This window comes from Pygocentrus nattereri, chromosome 9 (assembly GCF_015220715.1).
Source record: "Pygocentrus nattereri isolate fPygNat1 chromosome 9, fPygNat1.pri, whole genome shotgun sequence".
Lineage (NCBI taxonomy): Eukaryota > Metazoa > Chordata > Actinopteri > Characiformes > Serrasalmidae > Pygocentrus > Pygocentrus nattereri.
Genome location: NC_051219.1, coordinates 1,739,634 through 1,762,133, shown reverse-complemented (window position 1 = coordinate 1,762,133; position 22,500 = coordinate 1,739,634). Strand labels below are relative to the sequence as shown.

General features: G+C 45.6%; 2 protein-coding genes across 5 annotated transcripts in view; both read left to right on the top strand.

Annotated features, from left to right (window-relative positions):
• Positions 1 to 12,189, top strand: part of tec (tec protein tyrosine kinase) — a 29,420-nt gene extending 17,231 nt beyond the window's left edge. For all 3 annotated transcript variants that reach the window (XM_037541454.1, XM_037541455.1, XM_037541456.1), the window contains exons 10-18: positions 189 to 268; positions 2,563 to 2,690; positions 2,776 to 2,850; positions 4,810 to 4,981; positions 9,558 to 9,774; positions 9,949 to 10,013; positions 10,391 to 10,509; positions 10,691 to 10,848; positions 11,726 to 12,189. In XM_037541454.1, the coding sequence (XP_037397351.1) occupies positions 189 to 268; positions 2,563 to 2,690; positions 2,776 to 2,850; positions 4,810 to 4,981; positions 9,558 to 9,774; positions 9,949 to 10,013; positions 10,391 to 10,509; positions 10,691 to 10,848; positions 11,726 to 11,809 (1,098 nt within the window). In that variant the 3' untranslated portion in view covers positions 11,810 to 12,189. The remainder of the gene's footprint in view (positions 1 to 188; positions 269 to 2,562; positions 2,691 to 2,775; positions 2,851 to 4,809; positions 4,982 to 9,557; positions 9,775 to 9,948; positions 10,014 to 10,390; positions 10,510 to 10,690; positions 10,849 to 11,725) is intronic.
• A 2,458-nt stretch (positions 12,190 to 14,647) lies between these two features.
• The window catches only part of si:ch73-106g13.1 (coronin-2A), a 15,663-nt gene continuing 7,810 nt past the window's right edge, over positions 14,648 to 22,500 (top strand). Inside the window, exons 1-7 of one of the 2 annotated variants that reach the window (XM_037541074.1) lie at positions 14,648 to 14,726; positions 18,108 to 18,308; positions 18,443 to 18,559; positions 19,840 to 19,989; positions 20,806 to 20,985; positions 21,918 to 22,034; positions 22,273 to 22,377. In XM_037541074.1, the coding sequence (XP_037396971.1) occupies positions 14,712 to 14,726; positions 18,108 to 18,308; positions 18,443 to 18,559; positions 19,840 to 19,989; positions 20,806 to 20,985; positions 21,918 to 22,034; positions 22,273 to 22,377 (885 nt within the window). In that variant the 5' untranslated portion in view covers positions 14,648 to 14,711. Of the gene's footprint in view, positions 14,727 to 16,686; positions 16,731 to 18,107; positions 18,309 to 18,442; positions 18,560 to 19,839; positions 19,990 to 20,805; positions 20,986 to 21,917; positions 22,035 to 22,272; positions 22,378 to 22,500 lie in introns of those variants that run through there. The other variant, XM_037541073.1, reaches the window with a different exon arrangement.

Below are 22,500 nucleotides of genomic sequence, written 5' to 3'. Positions count from 1 at the left end.
TCAGTAACTATAGAGGTACTGAAACCAGACGCACACAGATCATCTCAGAGCTAGAAAGCAGGCAGAGTTATTTCCGTTCACACACACTGTGGGAACCTACCTGTGTGTGTGTGGTGTGTTCATGTGGCCTGAGCTAAGGCTGCTGAAGAGCACTTCCTGCTGACCGTGTACTCTGTGTGTGTGTTCAGGGTAAAGAAGGCGGGTTCATGGTGCGCGACTCCAGCAGTCCAGGAGCCTACACTGTCTCTCTCTACACAAAGTCTGTGGGGTAAGTCGTCTCCAGAGGTGAAAACAACTGTCATCACTGCCATCTTCCCCCCTCACAGCACTCAATCACAGCCTTCCCTCCAGCCAGCAGCACCTTCTTTAAGTGAGCTTTGTCTCTGGTTCTTCATGGATGTGGAAGCAGGACAGGAGCCTCCGAGCTTTGGTGAAGACGAGCAGGACAAAGTCAAGCCTCACCTCTCACTGGTAGACCTTATTTTGTTCACATGACGAGCATAGCCAGATCACTGGAGGAGGAGGATGACCGGCTGCGAGATCAATAGAGATGATCAGAATCGCGAACCAGCTGTTAAGAAGCCTGATGACCCAAACAGATGGGACATTCTAGAAAAGCACCACCCGTTCAGTCGCCAAAGGCCTCACTTACTGAAGATTAGTACACATGGATTTGATCTGAAAATGGTTGTAGGTGGAAACCGGACTTCCATGACGCAAATTTCCAACTCGTAATTAACCCCAAAAAACTTAAGTGTAATCAGGGGCTCCCGGGTGGAGCATCCGTCCAAGCCTGGGCCCTTTCATCAGCAGACCACGAGTTCCCTGGTGATGATACAGCCAAGCTCCAAGACAGCACAGGTGCTCTGAATCTTTCGGTGGGTCGGCTGGTCCCTGGTCCCCAGTCGAATCAGTGCTCACCCAAACGTCTGCAGTCACACTCGAGCAGAGCTGCACCTTCTTCACCAGAGGGACAGAATGGCAGTATTTCTCGTTATTGTGGTAAATGTGACAGTATTTCACAAAACGCTTTTTTGAGCTGATCGTGGCTCAGAAACCCTTGAAATCACTTCTGAACCGCTTGCTTTATTAAATAAGAGCACAGCTGGTCTGGTTTAGTTGGATGTAACACAGCTCAGTGTGAAATGTTGAATATAAATCAGTCGTTTTACACACGCTTGAGCATTTGTTTTGTTCTCATTGACCTCACGGTGTCTCAGTGAATGTATTTACTGATTTGTTTACATTTATTCACCTCAGTCATTTATGGCATTTGACAGATGCTCTAGTCCAGTGCGACTTACAGTTTGATCATTTTACACAGGTAAGCAAAGGTAGAGTTAAGGGTCTTGCCCAAGGACTCATAATGGAATAGTGTAGGGCGGTTACCCAGGTGGAGGATTGAACCCCAGTCTACAGTGTAGAAGGTGTTAACCACTACACTACACAGTCCGTCAGACCCACTTCACACCTGCTTGATGCAGCGCAATATGACTTGAGCTTAAATAACTGTGAACATCTCAGATAACTGTGATTTGACTCTTATGTAGTAACAGTGACAGGCCTAATTAACCCTGTGCCAGAACTAGACTGTGGGTGGGGGTCCCTGCTAAGGACCTGGGGCTGGGAGGGCTGTGTGGTATTCGCACGGTGCAGAAAAAAGGTAAGGAACCACAGATCAATCACGAGGCTCACATTTACAGCAAATCGCCACATTTGTCCTCCTACAACAGCCCCGTGATGCATCTACATCCTACTGCGTTTACAAAGGGAGGCGAAGGTGGTGTTGGGAGTCTTGCCCAAGGACTCTTATTGGTGTAGTGTAGGGCGGTTACCCGGGCGGGGGACTGAACCCCAGTCTGCAGTGTAGAAGGTCTCTGCCTTACTTTCATTTTGGTTTGCCAGCCACAGCTATTGAAGCACATACAAATAGTTACGACCCCCTGACACTTAGTGCATTAGATTCACCTGATGAGGAATTTTTAGTTTAGTTATACGGCATCTATAATACACCGTGGCCCAGCCCTTCAGAGTGCATCGCACATAAGAAAATACAAAGAAAATCCAATTTAGAAAGTATAGAAGTCTGGAAGTTAGCACACTTTTAAAACACACTCCAGGTCAACAGATCCTCGCAGGGCAGACGCACAGACATATACAGTCACGAACACATTACATCCAGGGGCAGTTTAGCATCTCACAATCGCCGGACTGTGGGACGCAAACCGGAGGAAACCCACACAGATAGGAAGGACCCTCGCCACCCTGCCGGGGAATCGAACCCTCGCCGCCCGGCCGGGGAGTCGAACCCTCGCCGCCCGGCCGGGGAGTCGAACCCTCGCCGCCAGGCCGGGGAGTCGAACCCTCGCCGCCAGGCCGGGGAGTCGAACCCTCGCCGCCCGGCCGGGGAGTCGAACCCTCGCCGCCAGGCCGGGGAGTCGAACCCTCGCCGCCCGGCCGGGGAGTCGAACCCTCGCCGCCCGGCCGGGGAGCCTGGCCCTTCTTGCAGTAAGGCGAACTAGGTTATGAATGACTGTGTGCTCTGTACCTGGTGTTTTTCAGGGATGGGGTGATCAGACATTATCACATTAAGGAGACTGCAGGCTCCCCGAAGCAGTTCTACCTGGCTGAGAAACACCTGTTCGACGACATACCTGCACTCATAGAGTACCACAAACACAACGCTGCAGGTAACACACACACACACACACTGTCTCTTGTTAACCCCTTCACTCTGGTGTTTGTGAGTAGACGACTGTACCTGTGTTCCTGCAGGTCTGGTGTCCAGGCTGCGGTATCCAGTGAACAAACAGAACAGAGCAGCTCCAACAACAGCAGGATTCAGCTACGGTCAGATTCAGATCCCACGTTTCGTTAGCTAGAGTTTAAAACGTAAAATAGCTGTGATACACACAGGTTATATTCGCCCCATGCCAGAGTTCGCCTGCCCAGCTGCCAGGGCTTATTCTACGCATCACAAAGCCCTTCAAGTTCTCGCACAACCAGCCCTTAAAGCGAGAAGAGGCATGCTGTGTAGATGGTTTGCCTTCTGTATCCTGGACTCCTCTCTCAGAGAGAGGCCACCACCTTCAAGAGCCCAGGGGCTGGAGATCCAGAGACAGTCATGAAGTACAGATCCAGACCATGAGAACTGCTAAATTTCCGTTAATTTTTTTCATTTGTAGAAGGGTTTGCATCTTATTTATTTATTTACCCCCATTTTCAAAAATGTTGGGACGTCCTCCTCTCTACTTCTGAAAGACTCCGCCTCCCTGAGATGCTCTTTTATACCCAACCATGTTACTGACCTGTGGCTAATCAACCAGGTGTTTTGGTAGCATTACACAACTTTACCAGCCTTTTGTTGCCCCGTCCCAACTTTTTTGGAACAGGACACGGGGTTGTAAATGTATAAGTGGGGGTTGTAAATACTCATGCCTTCTGTAAAACTGTGAAATAAATAAATCCTAAATCCTCGCAATAAGAGACGCCTCCCTGCCACTAGACTAAATCTGTCCCGCTATAATCACAGGAACATAATCAACGTGTAAGCTGTAAAGTTTTCAGGTAACCTTGTTTGCTGGGCTGAACTATGCAAACCTTTTGACCATGCAAATTAAGGCCAGTCATAGCCTACAACACGGCAGAAGACCGCTACATTAATGATGATAGTTAAGTTAAGAAGCATAACTGCTGAGGTGATGGTGGCTGTGGTGGTTGTTAGGGTGTGTTTCTGTAGTTACTGTCTTGTCCCGGGTGGTTGCTAAGGTGTTGCTTGGAGGTTGCTATTGTATTTTTGGTGGTTAGAATGTGTAAGTGCATTTTCTACCAAAAGTGTAGGACCACTATATTGGTTGGGGTCTGAATTTCATCACTAGTTCCAGTTTTAAGGGCAAATCCGTCGATTTTCTGATAAATTCCATCATTGCATCATACACAGAGTGGTCCAGAGTGGTTTGGTGTGAAACGGTTCAGACGTCTTTACAATGAGTTTTCTTTGGGGACTATTTTGCCGCACAGCACCCTGCATGTCTCCCTCCACCAAAAAATGGTTCCTGTTTAGCAACATCCATTAATAACAAATAAGTCAGGAAAGTGCTTCCTGAAGTGCTAAGGTGATGGTGGTTGCTAGGCAGTTGCTATGTTATCCCAGGTGGTTCCTAATGTGTTGCTTGGTGGCTGCTATGGTATTTTTGATGGTTGCTGTGGTAATCTTGGTGGTTAGACCATTGCTTAACTTTTCATATCTTATTCCAGGTGGTTGCTAGGGTGCTGCTGTATGGCTGTGTCTTCTCTCCAAATTTCCCACAGTACACTGGTACTTCTCCTTTTATAGTCGGGCTGTACATCATCTGTTCTCAGTATAGAGCTAGCAGTAGTTTCACATGAAGACATCATAGCTGTACAGCTGTTCCTGTGTCTGTGTTTAACAGCGGTTCAACCGCTGAGAGGCCAGAGGGTAATGTGAACACTTTACTGGTAGCCTTCCAAAAACACACAAAACCACTAAACCAAAGGCATTAATCAACCTCATCAAATCCCAGGCTCATTATCCGGAAACTACTAGAACCTCAGTGCAAACTGGCTGAGCTGTTCTTAGGCTCTAGAAGTGCGAAGTAAACCTGTGGGCCAGCCGGCGGGCGCTGGACATTTAAGGGGCTAAGATAGTAACTTTTACAAACTAATTGAATTAAATACATCAATAATATTATATTTCATTTTCAAATAAATGAGAACCCAATACATAAAATGTGGCCAGAGTTACGGCACATTTCCTATAACGTTGCTACGGTGACGTTATGTGTGCAGATAAGTGGGAGATCAACCCGTCTGAGCTGACGTTTATGAAGGAGCTGGGCAGCGGTCAGTTCGGAGTGGTCAGGCTGGGGAAGTGGAGAGCTCTGCATAAAGTTGCCATCAAAGCCATCCGCGAGGGAGCCATGTCTGAGGAGGACTTCATCGAGGAGGCCAAGGTCATGATGTAAGTAAAAAAACAGTCTCTTTGGTCCAGACGTCTTTACAGTGGTGGTGATGGGAACCAGGCATCTCCATGACTACAACACAGATACAGACACTTTATTCACCACCCAGAACCACCAGAGAACCTACACGAGTCTTCTGAGCTTATATGGAATGCTGATGATGGAAAACAGTGGAAAATCTGGAATAATGAGTTTTCTTTGGGGACTATTTTGCCGCACAGCGCCCTGCATGTCTCCCTCCACCATGAATGGAGTTGAAGTTCTCTAAACTCTCATAAAACAGCGTCTCAGTCATCAGGCAGTGAATTCAGAACCAGTTCATGTAGGAACTTTCTGTAGGAGCTTTTAGAGGGACGTCTGGTTCCTATCACCACCACTGTGAGGAGCTTTTAGAGGGACGTCTGGTTCCCATCACCACCACTGTGAGGAGCTTTTAGAGGGGGACGTCTGGTTCCTATCACCACCACTGTGAGGAGCTTTTAGAGGGGGACATCTGGTTCCCATCACCACCACTGTGAGGAGCTCTGACTCGGGGAGTTTATCTAGAACAGAGAACCGCTCTGAACGACTCTTTGTACATCTGAACCACTTTAAGCAGACAATTTAGAAAAATTGATGGAATTCCGCTGTAAGGAGGATTTCGAGAACTGATATTTGGCTGATAATAATTTATAACATTAAACTGCATAAAATAACTGGCATCTGATGAAACTCCTCCATCACGGTGCCGTTTAACACATAACGCAGGTGTAATGCGAGTGTCTAATCCAGCCATGTAGTGAATTGTGCTGTTGTGGAGACTGTAGGGGTTCATTTAGGGTGAAAGGTTAGTGTATAAGCGTTTATAACACTGAATACGCAGCCTGGCGTCTCACACTAGACGAGCTGTCACACACACTCAGCTCTCTCGGGTGTGTGTGGTGCAGTGTGTACGCTTTCCTCTCTAGGCTTCTGATTACACCTTTTTATTGCCCACTGTGGTGAAAAGACGTTTTAATGTTTGAACGCTTGGGCTGAATTGCGTCAACACTGGAATTACAGTGTTCTTATATATAAATAAACAAACAAACAAGCGATGAAAGTGACTGCGCTGCTGAAGGGATCCTCCACTATTGCTAGTGTGTTTCCACACGGCTGCTGTGGTATTCCTGGTGGTTGCTAAGCAGTTCTTAGTGTATCTAGGATGGTTGCTGGAGTGTGGTTAGGCGGTTGCTCTGTTATTCCAGGTGGTTGCTAAGGTCATCTGATCAAAACAGCTGTACACAAGCCCACATCTCACGATCAGACCCCGACTGGAGTCAGTGTAGATGTTTTGAAATCGGCAGGATGAGTGAGCGGAAGAGAAGTCTGGCACTAAAATGAGAAAAAGACGAAGAGGAGGAAGAGTGTAACGTTAGTGCTGAGGTCCGTTACCGTGAAATCACCTGCGTGAACAGCAGCCATGTGAAGTATTTTGACTGCGAATGTTTCTAATGGTGTTTATGTGTTTCCTAATTAAAATGAGTCTGACTCTGATGACTCTGTTGACTCTGTTGACTCTGTTGACTCTGTTTTCCTGAGCTGCTGTAAGAGCTTCATTCGGCCGTGCAGGACCCTGCAGTGCGGAAACAGACGCTGGTGGCTGGTGGTTTTTTCTTGTTTCGCTCGACCCACAGTCAACACTTCGCACATCACTTTACGAGTGGTAGAGGTGGGGGGTGGAGGGGGGGTGGCAAAGGGAGCAGGGGTTAGCAGAATTGTGGTCAACCTCCAGCTCAGGGCAGCAGCACTGACCACAGACTGTTTATAGGACCAGCCACCGCGGAGCTGCACTGCTGCTAAGGGGAAGATTTACTTCTGCTTGTCTGTTTATTTGTTCATCAGTCAGGGATTAGTGCTCGTTAGATGCTGCAATATAATATAATCCACCTTCATAATAACAACCTGCATAATAATAAACAGCAGCTTACTCGTTTTCTGATAGCGTGCATGTGTGGTAGTTCATCGTTATGCAGTAGCTGTGCATTAACAAGTGGTCCCACCTGAATCGTTAGCCGTTTACTTAGTGAGGTACAAATCAATAAACAGCTGCTAATGCGTAATAAGAAAAACGACACATTTTTATAAATACATTCTGATTTCATAAATCCCAATGAATGATAACGTTTTAAAAAGTGCATTTAGGAAGTTTAAACATCGTGAAGTAGCAAAATAATGAATAACTATTAAACTGCTTTATACATTGTTTTGTAATATTAATATTAATACAAATAACATTCATTCTTAACCTGTAATGAATTATTAGATTTCTGTACTTCTGAATATTTGTCATTGTATTCCCTCATTATATACGTCACTGAGTAAATGGTTCATAATTCAAAGGATTATTTCTTATTATTCATAAGTAAAACTGGTTATTAAGGCATATGTAACCATGACATAATTACAACCCCATTTTAAAAAAGTCAGGACGCTGTGCAGAATGTAAATAAAAACAAAATGCAATGATGTGCAGATCATTTAAAACGTACAATTCATGTTAAATGCAAACGCTGTTAAACTCTAAAACACAAAGAAGAACCCAAATATAAACAGGACCCAGAAACGCTGCCACCTTCTCTGGGCCTGAGCTCATTTAAAATGGACTGAGGGGAAGTGGAAAAGTGTCCGGCGGTCCGATGAATCAACATAAGAAATTCTTTAGGAAATCATGGACACTGTGTCCTCCAGGCTGAAGACCACTCCGCTTGTTATCAGTGCTCAGTTCTAAAGCCAGTATTCATGATGGTTTAGGGGGCATTAGTGCACATGGCCTGGGTGACCTGCTCATCTGTGAAGGCTCCATTAAAGCTGAATGATATAAACATGTTTTATCAACATCTGCTGCCGTCCAGACGACGTCTTTTTCAGGGAAGGCCTTGATTATTTCAGCAAGACGATGCCAAACCACATTCTGCATGTATTACAGCAGCACTGCTCCGTATTAAAAGAGTCTGGGCGCTAAACTGACCTGCCTGCAGTCCAGACCTGGAAACCAAACTGATGATCAGCTGAAATCCTGAATCAAACAAGAACAGGAAACATTCCACTGTCAGAGCTACAGCAGCGTCTCCTCAGTTCCCAAACCCTGACAGAGCTGTTAAAGAGGTGATGAAGCTCAGCGGTGAACAGACCCGTCCCGACTTTACTGGAATGTCTTGTTGGCATCAAATTCAAAATAGGCAAAGATTTTTCTGAAAAACAACATTTCTGAGTCCCAGCATTTGATATGTGGTCTTGGTGGTATTTTCCTTTATAAATATGGTTTAAATGATTTGGTCTTCATTGTTATTTACTTTTAGCACAGCGTCCCCATTTTTGGAAATTGGCTTGTATTAAGAGTCATTAAAAATGAATAGATATTAATGAAGTTGTTGTTTATTCGGTCATGTTATTATTTTTGTTCCTCACATGGAAATGACGTATCGTTGTGTGTAAAAGTTTACACGCCCCTGGACTAAGTCTGCGTTTTGGTTTATGCGTCCTCCACTTTAAAGCACAGTTACTGGAATTGACGTAAAATAAAACAGACAAGTTAAGCTCAGTAGATGAACATCGTCAGCAATGTCGCAGCTGTTTTTAGTTGAGTCTGGTGAATGTTCTAGTGTTGGGAAGTAAAAGTGCTGAGCACTGACTTATAAACAGCCCCTGCCCTCAGCTCTGTTCTCTCTCAGACGCTTCAGTCTGACAGTGCCTGTGCTTTTGCCAGCTCATCATGCATGTATCAGTTCAAGGCCTTTAACTGAATAAATGCTTTTCCAGATATAAAAGCAAAATAAAAATCTAAAACACGTGTACAGCACTGCACAGCAGTCAGAGACCACCTTCAACTATTCACATTCCACTCTAAACAGACATTAATGCCAGTGCCAGTGGTCAGTGAGTCTCTTCACCTTCATTCTAGCTTCCGTTCTTCTCAGGAGCCTCACTTTCAGTTCCTCAGAGAACCTGCAGACACGTCGCCAAAGCTCAGTCTGAGAAGCTGGTTGATGATCAAACCCATTCAGTGGTGCTGAGGTCTGGACTCTGGGGTGGTCAGTCCATCGTCCAGCTTCTTTGTTTGATGTGTCCGTCTCCTTTTCTCAGTGAGGTTCTTCCTGATCAGCTACACGTCCTTTCAGACCCACAGTGCTGAGTGGTCTTCTCACAGTGGAAGGATGGACAGAAACACCTGTGGATGTTTTCAGATCTGAAGCAGCTTGATGTTCTCCTCTCTCTCAGAGGTCAAAGCTTTCAGTGCTGCTTATCTGATGGGGGCAGGTCTGGGGCCCACCAGCTCTTCCAGGTGGTTGTTAGGAGCCACAATGTTTTTGAAGCTTTTAATCCGTTTTTGGAAGCTTCACATATTTTCCTTGAAGTGGATTCGGTTCTATCTGACCTCCTCTCAAACTTCTCCTGAAAGGTGAAGATCTTGTCCCTTCGAGTCAGGGTTGAGTTAATGAAGGGTGCTCTCTGATTGCTGCACAGTGCTGTAGGTTAGTGTCAGATGTGAAGGTGACCTGATTGTGGTTGATTGTTGTTCTACACTGTTTAAATTGTGTTTGTTTATGGTTCCAGGAATCTGTCCCACCCAAAGCTGGTGCAGCTGTACGGTGTTTGTACGCAGCAGAACCCGATCTACCTGGTGACGGAGTTCATGGAGCTGGGCTGCCTGCTGAACTACATCCGTCAGCGCCGCGGCACCTTCGGCCCCCAGAACCTGCTGAGTATTTGTCACGACATCAGCCAGGGCATGCAGTACCTGGAGGAGAACCACTTCATCCACAGAGACCTGGTCAGAACCGCTCAGCTCAGTACTAATGAGAATATACATGCACAGTTTTTCAGACTAATATGGTTTTCAGTACCTGACCATATTAAAGGCTATTCAGGTTAATGCTGTAATGAGTACTGAAAAGATATAACTGTAAATGGTCCGTGTGGATGAGATGTGACTCTTGGTCCACAGGCTGCCAGAAACTGCCTCGTCAACGACTCGCACGTGGTCAAAGTGTCAGACTTTGGCATGGCCAGGTACGACCCACGCTAAACATGACACCTGACCACAGGTACGACCCACTCTAAACACTACACCTGTAAAGAGGAACATCCCGATCTAAAATTACAGCTGTCCATGTTCTTATCCCCTGCGAGGCCTGCGTGAGCCTGCAGGTCAGTCACTGTAAGGCCAGGCTGTGTTTGGTCATGCAGTCTAACCTGTTCTATCGGTTCGATCTTTTCCTGTAAGTGTAAACATGTAAAAATGACAGGGTAAATAAAAGAAAGAGCATCATTCCTCTGTGAAGGAGAAAGTGAGTGATATGACCTTAGAGGATCTCCTTACTGTCTCATTACATCCAGAAACTGGACCGTGCAGCACTAAGTGAAACCTCTGCCCTCTCGGTTTGCAGGTATGTTATAGATGACCAGTACACCAGTTCCTCAGGAGCGAAGTTCCCAGTGAAGTGGTCTCCACCTGAGGTCTTTAACTTCTGCAAATACAGCAGCAAGTCTGACGTGTGGTCATTCGGTGAGAGCAGGGTGTCATTAATGAGCGGGGCTGGGTGGCGTAGGGGGGTAGAGGGGCTGGGTAGCAGGTCTCTGAGCTGGTTTTAGAGGAACCACGGTTCTTAGTGCTGAATGTCTAGCAGACCGTATGTGTTGTTTCGTGGTGATGAAGATCGTGGTGATGAAGAAAGCTCTTTTCCCAGGTGTCCTGATGTGGGAGGTGTTCACGGAGGGAAAGATGCCCTTTGAGAAAAACCTTAACCATGAGGTCGTCACCATGGTGACCCAGGGTTATCGTCTCTATCGCCCGAAAATGGCCACGCCCTACATCCACGACATCATGAAGCTGTGCTGGCAGGAGGTGAGCGCGCTTCATCTAATGAATCAAAGACACTGAGTTTAACTTAGAGGAAGCATGAAATGTGGAACATTACAGCACATGGTTATTGTTTTATATACGTCTTCTCATGATATACGTTATTAGAGAAATAAACACGTGTGTCTGTAATTCAAACAGATCCACAAGTTGCAAGGAAAACCTTCAAAAACGAAAAAGAACTCGGATCTTAGATTTTTACAGGCATCACGTTCTGATCTGTTTAAACTCAAGGCAGTAATAGAGACTGTAATAAACTAAATAGGGGGGGGGCGTTTTCTTAGTCTGGAGCTAACAAGTAATGGAAGCCTATATCCCACCAGTTAGCGCTCGTTAACGGCCCACTAATGCAAACTAAAGAAGGCCAATTTATTTATATCAAGTGTCAGAGCGAAGGGAGTCCGAGTTTATATTTTTAGCCTATATTAGCACATTAACACATCCTGAGACACATTTACAGCCCAGACTGTGACCTGTTACGTTTATAAAACGGTCATAAAATGTTTGTGGCTCCCGAAGTGGTTTGATTTTTGTTGAAATTGGTTAGCGCGGTCGCAGGGTGTGTTTTCTGCTCTAAATGAACAGCAGGCGCAGAAAAAGGTTTAAAAAGGAAACGGAACGTTTTATGAATTCGGAATAGCTGGCAACCCGTTCTGTTCCTGACAGCAGTGGGACTGAACACCGCAGGCGTGACCATGGCAACACTCTGAACTTGGAGACACAGATTTGCTGTCTTTTAAGTCGTTTTTTGTCGAGCTGCATGCGGAAATTTGATTTCTGCTTCATTAATGTTTGTGTTCGATCATCCATGCACGGTCCTAATTGTGCTAATTGTGCCTGTTTCTATGTTCCGGTTGCCAAGAGACCAGAAGAGCGGCCGTCGTTTGCGCAGATCTCCATGATGATCACGGATGAGATCGAGGCTGATGGGCTTCCTGACCTCTGATTGGACAGTCAAACTCCAACTCACTGTCGCCAAATGACTGGACTCTTCATGACCTCACTGTCTATGGAGTGGACAATGGACAGCATCAATAACCCTACTGGACAGAAAACATACTCAGGAATGAAAAGTTGAACTGAACGATCCATGAAAGCATGTGAGCGTGGGCGGAGCCTGCGAGGCGGCCGAGGCGAGGCGAGGCGTGTTTGGAGATTGTGTATCTCCTGGCTGGGGTGTACATGATAAACCTCAGTGACTCTTCATGCACAGGCAGCTGATTGAGGGCAGTAAGGAGTGGTCAGACGTGTTTTAGCCCCAGGCTAAAGTCTGTTTGGTGTGAATGTGTAAAGATGAATAAAATGCTAACTGGTGAAATGACCGTCCGTCACCCTCTCAGTCTCTCTCTGTGCTGCCGTCTCACCAGCGTTCTCTCTGGAGACTGAAGCTGGATTAAGGCTGGTCACTTGCTAGTCGTTATCATGATTTTGGCTTTTTCAGTACTGGTATCATACAAGGCTGCAGTATGCAAATGAGCCAGCCCTCTAACCTATCACAACGCTTAAAGTGTGCTGTGAGCACACTGACCAATCAAGGTTCTGCGTGACTTTCTGTGGGCTTTCTGATAAAAATCAGTGCCGTCAGTGGAGACGCTGGCCGATCTTTAGCTGTCCAACTATTCTGAGGTGCATCACAGGCCCAGTGTGTAGCAACATAATCACAAGCAGCCTTAAAGGAACGGTTCTGCCAACAAGGTGGGTGTTTCTAATAAAGTGGCCAGTGAGTGGAAGTACAAGGTGGGTGTTTCTAATAAAGTGGCCAGTGAGTGGAAGTACAAGGTGGGTGTTTCTAATAAAGTGGCCGGTTAGTGGAAGTACAAGGTGGGTGTTTCTAATAAAGTGGCCAGTTAGAGGAAGTACAAGGTGGGTGTTTCTAATAAAGTGGCCAGTTAGTGGAAGCACAAGGCAGGTGTTTCTAATAAAGTGGCCAGTTAGAGGAAGTACAAGGTGGGTGTTTCTAATAAAGTGGCCGGTTAGTGGAAGTACAAGGTGGGTGTTTCTAATAAAGTGGCCGGTTAGTGGAAGTACAAGGTGGGTGTTTCTAATAAAGTGGCCGGTTAGTGGAAGTACAAGGTGGGTGTTTCTAATAAAGTGGCCGGTTAGTGGAAGTACAAGGTGGGTGTTTCTAATAAAGTGGCCAGTTAGTGGAAGTACAAGGTGGGTGTTTCTAATAAAGTGGCCAGTTAGTGGAAGCACAAGGTGGGTGTTTCTAATAAAGTGGCCGGTTAGTGGAAGTACAAGGTGGGTGTTTCTAATAAAGTGGCCGGTTAGTGGAAGTACAAGGTGGGTGTTTCTAATAAAGTGGCCAGTTAGAGGAAGTACAAGGTGGGTGTTTCTAATAAAGTGGCCGGTTAGTGGAAGTACAAGGTGGGTGTTTCTAATAAAGTGGCCAGTTAGTGGAAGTACAAGGTGGGTGTTTCTAATAAAGTGGCCGGTTAGTGGAAGTACAAGGTGGGTGTTTCTAATAAAACGGCCAGTTAGAGGAAGTACAAGGTGGGTGTTTCTAATAAAGTGGCCGGTTAGTGGAAGCACAAGGTGGGTGTTTCTAATAAAACGGCCAGTTAGAGGAAGTACAAGGTGGGTGTTTCTAATAAAGTGGCCAGTTAGTGGAAGTACAAGGTGGGTGTTTCTAATAAAGTGGCCAGTTAGAGGAAGTACAAGGTGGGTGTTTCTAATAAAACGGCCAGTTAGTGGAAGTACAAGGTGGGTGTTTCTAATAAAGTGGCCGGTTAGTGGAAGTACAAGGTGGGTGTTTCTAATAAAGTGGCCAGTTAGTGGAAGTACAAGGTGGGTGTTTCTAATAAAGTGGCCGGTTAGTGGAAGCACAAGGTGGGTGTTTCTAATAAAACGGCCAGTTAGAGGAAGTACAAGGTGGGTGTTTCTAATAAAGTGGCCGGTTAGTGGAAGCACAAGGTGGGTGTTTCTAATAAAACGGCCAGTTAGGGGAAGTACAAGGTGGGTGTTTCTAATAAAGTGGCCGGTTAGTGGAAGTACAAGGTGGGTGTTTCTAATAAAGTGGCCAGTTAGAGGAAGTACAAGGTGGGTGTTTCTAATAAAGTGGACAGAGAGTGGAAGTACAAGGTGGGTGTTTCTAATAAAGTGGCCAGTTAGAGGAAGTACAAGGTGGGTGTTTCTAATAAAGTGGCCGGTTAGTGGAAGTACAAGGTGGGTGTTTCTAATAAAGTGGCCAGTTAGAGGAAGTACAAGGTGGGTGTTTCTAATAAAGTGGCCGGTTAGTGGAAGTACAAGGTGGGTGTTTCTAATAAAGTGGCCAGTTAGAGGAAGTACAAGGCAGGTGTTTCTAATAAAGTGGCCGGTTAGTGGAAGTACAAGGCAGGTGTTTCTAATAAAGTGGCCGGTTAGTGGCCGTGCGAGGTGGGTGTTTGTACAGTGTGTTAGTGTAAGTGTATAAGTGTAAGAGCAGTGTTTGTTTGGCGCAGCACTCCAGTCTCACAGCAAATAATATGAATATCATAAAATAATATTGAATAATCCAGTCAGTAATTAATCAAAAGTATTATCTGTCATTGTGAGGTCATGTGTGGTTATTTTGCGATTTTTTTCCCTTATATAATGCAGAGTCTTACTAAGGGCGATAATAATGAGAAATAATAGAAATATTTAGTTAATTTAAGAAGACTTTACTTGCTGAGACGGCAGTAATAACACAAACACTCAAACTGTGTTTTCTTATTCACACCAATCATCATGACTTATGCATGAATGCCAATGTGGGTAACACCTGCTGCTGAATACACACACACACACACAGGGTACAGTCTCCTGTTGCAGTCACAAGTTGTCCACTCGCTGATGTTGAGCGCACCTGTTGTGAACCTGGAGTCTGTATGACCATCGTTAAGGTAAGACATACACATACAAACACTAACATTAAGTAATATTTCCAACAGCTTTACTGTTTTTCTTTACTGGAAGCAGTTTGGAAACACACAGCTCCTTTCAAGTAAACACAGGTACATTCAGGTGCACACACATGTACACAGGTTCACACAGGAACGCACAGCTACATTCACATAAAACACAGGTACATTCGGGTGCACACACATGTACACAGGTTCACACAGGAACGCACAGCTACATTCAAGTAGACACAGGTACATTCAGGTGCACACACATGTACACAGGTTCACACAGGAACGCACAGCTACATTCAAGTAGACACAGGTACATTCAGGTGCACACACATGTACACAGGTTCACACAGGAACGCACAGCTACATTCAAGTAGACACAGGTACATTCAGGTGCACACACATGTACACAGGTTCACACAGGAACGCACAGCTACATTCAAGTAGACACAGGTACATTCAGGTGCACACACATGTACACAGGTTCACACTGGAACGCACAGCTACCTTCAAGTAAACACAGGTACATTCAGGTGCACACACATGTACACAGGTTCACACAGGAACGCACAGCTACGTTCAAGTAAACACAGGTACATTCAGGTGCACACACATGTACACAGGTTCACACAGGAACGCACAGCTACGTTCAAGTAAACACAGGTACATTCCTGTGCATACACATGTACACAGGTTCACACAGGAACGCACAGCTACGTTCAAGTAAACACAGGTACATTCAGGTACACACACATGTACACAGGTTCACACAGGAACGCACAGCTACATTCAAGCAAACACAGGTACATTCAGGTGCACACACATGTACACAGGTTCACACAGGAACACACAGCTACATTCACGTAGACACAGGTACATTCAGGTGCACACACATGTGCACACAGGCATACACAGGTATACACAGGCACACACAGGGACACCCAGTTACATTCAAGTAGACACAGGTATACATAGGCACACACAGGTACACACAGGCACACACAGGTATACACAGGCACACACAGGGACACCCAGTTACATTCAAGTAGACACAGGTATACATAGGCACACACAGGTACACACAGGCACACACAGGTATACACAGGCACACACAGGGACACCCAGTTACATTCAAGTAGACACAGGTATACATAGGCACACACAGGAACACACAGGCACACACAGGTATACACAGGCACACACATATACACACAGGCACACACATGTTTACAGAGGTACACAGTTAAGCGTAGGTAACTTGGTATTAAGACCGGAAACATTACACTAGTGGAGAGGAAAGGCTCGAGTGTGCAAAGGAGAGAAAGTTTATATGTAAGTGAGTGGGTAAAAGGAAGAGGGAGAGAGAGAGAGAGAGAGAGAGAGAGAGAGAGAGAGAGAGCGCTGGCTTATCAGCGTAGGGAAATGTAATATAAACACTATCTTCCCTGCAGCTTACAGCATTTGGCTGCTGAAGAGGAGGCGGTGCAGTTTAACCTACAGCTTTATAAAGTAACTCCGGCTTCAGCCGCTCCCTGTGACGTAACAGTGTGTGTGTGTGTGTGTGTGTGTGTGTGTGTGTGTGTGTGTGTGTTCAGGTTAAATGTCAGATGTCCAGTGTTGTAAAGTCTTGTCTTGTAATGCAATATGACTCCTTGTCATTAAAGATTTACTGAGGGCAGCGTTCGAAGACAGACTCAATATTTCATGAGATGCTGGAAGAAAAAGTCAGTATTTATGATGTAATTCCAGAAGATTTCACTATGAAATTCTGTAATGATTTGACTGTGGTAGCGATAGCCTGTGTCAGTGTTTATGGAACTGAGCCTGAAGCTACAGGTGCCCAGATTTGCAATGTAAATTCCTCTTTACGTCAAAGACTGCTCACATCAGCAGACCGATCTCGCAGGTTAGAGGTGACCAGCTAGACCTTTAGTTCCTGACAGAGCTTTCAGTAAGGCAGTTCGGATGGATTATGAGTCCCTGAGTAAACTTTCTGTGAGATGTGTTTGGAGCTTCAGTTTCTGAGACATCTTTCGGGATTGTAATTTGGTTGGACCTCTAATTTTGAGAGATCTTTTTGTGCGGTTGTTAGGTTGGGCCTTTAATTTTGAGAGATCTTTAAGTGAGGTTGTTGGTTTGGGCCTTTAGTTTTGAGAGATCTTTAAGTGAGGTTGTTGGGTTGGGCCTTTAGTTTTGAGAGATCTTTAAGTGAGGTTGTTGGTTTGGGCCTTTAGTTTTGAGAGATCTTTAAGTGAGGTTGTTGGGTTGGACCTTTAGTTTTGAGAGATCTTTAAGTGAGGTTGTTGGTTTGGGCCTTTAGTTTTGAGAGATCTTTAAGTGAGGTTGTTGGGTTGGACCTTTAGTTTTGAGAGATCTTTAAGTGAGGTTGTTGGTTTGGGCCTTTAGTTTTGAGAGATCTTTAAGTGAGGTTGTTGGGTTGGACCTTTAGTTTTGAGAGATCTTTAAGTGAGGTTGTTGGTTTGGGCCTTTAATTTTGAGAGATCTTTAAGTGAGGTTGTTGGGTTGGACCTTTAGTTTTGAGAGATCTTTAAGTGAGGTTGTTGGTTTGGGCCTTTAGTTTTGAGAGATCTTTAAGTGAGGTTGTTGGTTTGGGCCTTTAGTTGTGAGAGATCTTTAAGTGAGGTTGTTGGGTTGGACCTTTAGTTTTGAGAGATCTTTAAGTGAGGTTGTTGGTTTGGGCCTTTAGTTTTGAGAGATCTTTAAGTGAGGTTGTTGGTTTGGGCCTTTAGTTTTGAGAGATCTTTAAGTGAGGTTGTTGGTTTGGGCCTTTAGTTTTGAGAGATCTTTAAGTGAGGTTGTTGGGTTGGACCTTTAGTTTTGAGAGATCTTTAAGTGAGGTTGTTGGTTTGGGCCTTTAGTTTTGAGAGATCTTTAAGTGAGGTTGTTGGTTTGGGCCTTTAGTTGTGAGAGATCTTTAAGTGAGGTTGTTGGGTTGGACCTTTAGTTTTGAGAGATCTTTAAGTGAGGTTGTTGGTTTGGGCCTTTAGTTTTGAGAGATCTTTAAGTGAGGTTGTTGGTTTGGGCCTTTAGTTTTGAGAGATCTTTAAGTGAGGTTGTTGGTTTGGGCCTTTAGTTTTGAGAGATCTTTAAGTGAGGTTGTTGGTTTGGGCCTTTAGTTTTGAGAAATCTTTAAGTGAGGTTGTTGGTTTGGGCCTTTAGTTTTGAGAGATCTTTAAGTGAGGTTGTTGGTTTGGGCCTTTAGTTTTGAGAGATCTTTAAGTGAGGTTGTTGGTTTGGGCCTTTAGTTTTGAGAGATCTTTAAGTGAGGTTGTTGGTTAGGGTTAGGATGTTGATTGATGGTTGATTGTGATTGATATCGTGATTGATGAGGCTGTTGTCCGTGTTGTGCAGATGTCTTGGCACCCTCCGTACCGCAGCTCTAAGTTCCGGCATGTTTACGGTAAACCAGCGAGCAAAGATCAAAGCTATGACGGCCTGCCAATCACACGAGGCGTCCATGACAACCACTGTTGTGCTGTCAACCCACACTTCATCGCAGTGGTTACGGAGTGTGCCGGGGGCGGAGCCTTCATCGTCATCTCCATCCGACGTGTGAGTCCACCAGACCCCTCCCTTCTCCTAATTAATAAATAAATAACACCTGGGACGGGTAATCCGAGTACCTGGCTCAGGTGTGATTGTGTTTGTGTATTAAATGCTCACGTATGCATGTGTGTGTGTTGCAGACGGGCCGTGTCGACCCCCATCACCCCCGCGTGTGCGGGCACAGGGCCAGAGTTCTGGATATAAAGTGGGACCCCTTTAATGACCACCGCATCGCCTCCTGCTCCGAGGACTGCACGGTTTCTATAGCAACATCCAGCCACAACCTCACTGCTGCTATGGCAACAGTCTCCACTATAGCAACTGCACTCAGCCTTGACTCATTAGTGTTGCTTCTATCCATAATTCAGTCCATCACTCATAAACCTCAGTACCAGTGTAGATGGGACAGTGCGTGAAATGAGAAAAACAGAAAGCAGTATTTAAACAAAGCAGTACTAAGACAAGATAATGTTTTATTTTCTCTACTTCATTGTTTTTTGTTCATATGCGCTCATTCTGAAACTGATGCCTGCAGCACTTTCCAAAAAAGAGGCAACTTAAATTATGAAATGTCTTTTAAAAAAGTCTTAAACAGGTGACACAGTCATGCACGGGTGTAAAAGGAGCATCCAGGAAACGCAGAGTCCTTTAGAGTGAGGACGGGTCGAGACTCGCTGTGGCCAAACACTACATCAGCAAAATATCCAACGGTTTAAGAACGTTTAACACTTTCCTTAACAAGCGACAGCAAGGATTTTAGGCATTTAACCCTCTAGGGTGCATAAAATCAGGGAATCCAGAGAAATCTCTACGTGTAAAGGCAAAGGCTGAAAACCACAGCTTGAACGAATGCTTCAACCCTTCAGATGGAGCTGCATTAAAAACTGGGATGTTTCTTTATCACCAGACTGGACACCATCTCTGGGCTCGAGCCCTGAACCTGTACTGTGTTCTGACGAATCAACCTTTCAGTTTGTTTATAGATATGAAGGATGTTGTGTTCTCTGGGTTAAAGTAGAAAGGCCCATCCAGACTGTTACCAGCATAAAGTTCAAAATCCAGCATCTGTCAGGGTGTGAGTGGGGGCGGGTATTAGTGGGTAACTTGCTCGTCTGTGAAAGCTTCATTAACACTGAACACATTCTGGAGCAACAAATGCTGCCTTCTAGACGCCGTCTTTTTCAGTGGTGTCCAACGACGTCAAGCTACATTGCACACTCAGTATGGCTGTTTGATCAGGCTGTTACAACAGCATAGCTGTTTGATCAGGTGGGTGCCAGACTGACCTGCCTGCAGGAAAGCTACTTTAACAGAAAGGTAAACATACTCCTTCCCCAACTTTTTATGGAATGTTGCATCTAGCAAATATGGAAAGAGCGCATATTTACAAAAAAACAACAAGGTTAATTCGGGTAAAACGTCAAATATCAGGTTTTTGGTCAGAGTTGCGGGTCAAACAGCCTTCGCTGCTCTGTTTTTATCATTATGTTTATAAAAGCCAGTCTGTCTGTTCTGAGTGAAGCGTGTCCGTCTGCAGGTTAAGGTGTGGGAAATTCCGGACAGCGGTTTGAAGGAAAACCTCATCTCGGCGAGGAAGGAGCTGCTCGGGCACAGCCGCAGAGTGGGCCTCATCGAGTGGCACCCAACGGCCAAAGACATACTGCTGAGCTCGGCGTACGACTACCAGGTGCTCAGATACAGTACAGACGCTGCAGCAGGTCAGCAGACACGCAAACAGAAACACCCGCCGACAGTTTGGGGAAAACATCCCATTTTTCCAACGACGTTCGCGGCTGCAGTTTAAATTTTTTATGAATTGAGATTCAGGCCTGATTTATTTTGGCCAAAAAGACCACAACGTTCACCTTTCCTGGCTTGACACTTGACCCCTGAACATAGTGAGCCAAACCGCCAGTAAGTTGTGGTTATGATGTCACAACACATGGAGGTTTGGTTGCTTCTGATTGGTCTAACTCGTCTGCATCAAAGTTAAATTTCCCCTCTTAAAACTTAAAACAATGCCTTTGTTTACGTACTTTAAAACGATGGTTCTCCAAGGGTTCTTTAGTCAAGATGATGGTTCTATATAGAACACAACGACCAATTTCCATGCTTAAAGGGTTCTCTGCATGGTAAAATTGGTTCTTTTGACTTGGGGAAAATGTGTTGTATATGGTTCTATGTAGCACCTTTTTGAAAAGGGATCTATACAGCACCGAACTGTTCTATTGCTACAAGCTTGACATCGCAAAAATAGCAGAACCCTTTTTGGTTCTATATAGAACCACATACAAGACATTCTCCCTCCAGCCATTTCACCATGCAGAGAACCCTTCAAGCGTGCAAATCATCATTGAGAGTTAATCGCTCGGTAGAGAATGACTGTCTTTACTAAAGAACCATCTTTTTAAGAACCTTGAAGAACCGTGTTTGTAAGAGTGCAGGCTGTGATCAGTGTGTATCTGAGTGATGTAAATCACCCTCCTCTCTCTTCTCTCTGCAGGTGTGTGTGTGGCGCCTGGATGGTGCGGGTGTAGTGGTGAAGACCCCTGTGTGTGTGATCCGTGTACACACTGACCTGGTGCTCTCGGTGGGCTTCAGTGAGGACGGCAGCAGACTGGCCACAACCTGCAAGGACAAGAGTGTCCGCATCATCGACCCGCGCACAGGACACCTGCTGCAGGTAACTGAGGGAGAACACAGGTAACTAGTGGTCCAGGCTGGACTGAAGGGTGGACACTAGCACAAGAGACTCGTTAACCCATTAAACTGTAATTTGTGGGTCCAGCTCCTCACTCTCTACAGGAGTTTCAGACTTATTCAGAGCAGATACTGAATAATTCAAAGTAGATACCTCCAGAGAACCTACACGAGTCTTCTGAGCTTATATGGAATGCTGATGATGGAAAATAGTGGAAAATCTGGAATAATGGGTTTTCTTTGGGGACTATTTTGCCGCACAGCGCCCTGCATGTCTCCCTCCACCATGAATGGAGTTGAAGTTCTCTAAACTCTCATAAAACAGCGTCTCAGTCATCAGGCAGTGAATTCAGAACCAGCTCATGTAGGAACTTTCTGTGAGGAGCTTTTAGAGGGACGTCTGGTTCCCATCACCACCACTGTGAACGGTTCTGACTCTCTGAGTTTATCTAGAACACCAAACTGCTCTGTTTACATCTGAACCAGTTAATTATGCAAAGGTCTTGGAGAATTTTGTGACTGACAGCTGGGAGACTGAGGTGTGGTGCTGGAGGAGGAGGTTGATGCGACAGTCGCAGGAGCGACAAGGAGGAGCTTAGTCCTGAGGATGTTGAGGCCTCGATGTGATAAAGTGTCCTTGCTCTTGCTAAAATCCTCTGCCAGGTTAGGGTTAGGGTTAGGGTTAGGGTTAGGGTTAGGGTTAGGGTTAGTGGAGCTGCACTAGAGCCAGTGCAGACACTGGAGTGACCAAACTACTGTCTGTCCTGCAGGTCCAGGAAACGTGAAGGTTACACAGCTCCAGCCACAGCAGTCCTACAGTGACCGAGTGCTGTGGTCAGACAGTCACAAAGAGGCTATTTACACCTCACATCAACATCTCATCAACATCTCATCACCATCTCTCTCTGTCTGAAGGAATCCTGTGGTCAGTCTCATAAGGCCAGTAAGGTTTTGTTCCTGACTGACCTGAACCTGCTGCTGACGACAGGAAACTCTCGCTGGAACCAGAGGCAGTTCGCTCTGTGGGACCCGGTACGGCTGAACGAGAACTGATGTCATTGATCTATGATGCGTATGACCCCTATACAGCACACATACAGTATGTACACATGTAGACGGTGGGTTTCCATCCTCGGGTGAGTCTGATATCCGCTCATGAACTCCAGATACTCAGATATTAAGATTAGTCTGACTGTTGATCCCTGATAAACGAGCAGCTGTGGCTGGAGTGAAGTGATGGGCAGCTCTCACTGTGCTACTCGCGCTGTAGGAGGACCTGACCGAGCCTCTGCTGGAGGAGGACGTGGACGGAGGTTCTGGAGTTCTCTTCCCTTTTTACGACCCCGACACACACATGCTGTACCTGGCCGGCAAGGTACGCGCGCGCACACACACACACACACACACACACACACACACACACACACACACTGTACACACTATACAGTCACACACACACAAACACACACACACACACACACACACACACACACACACA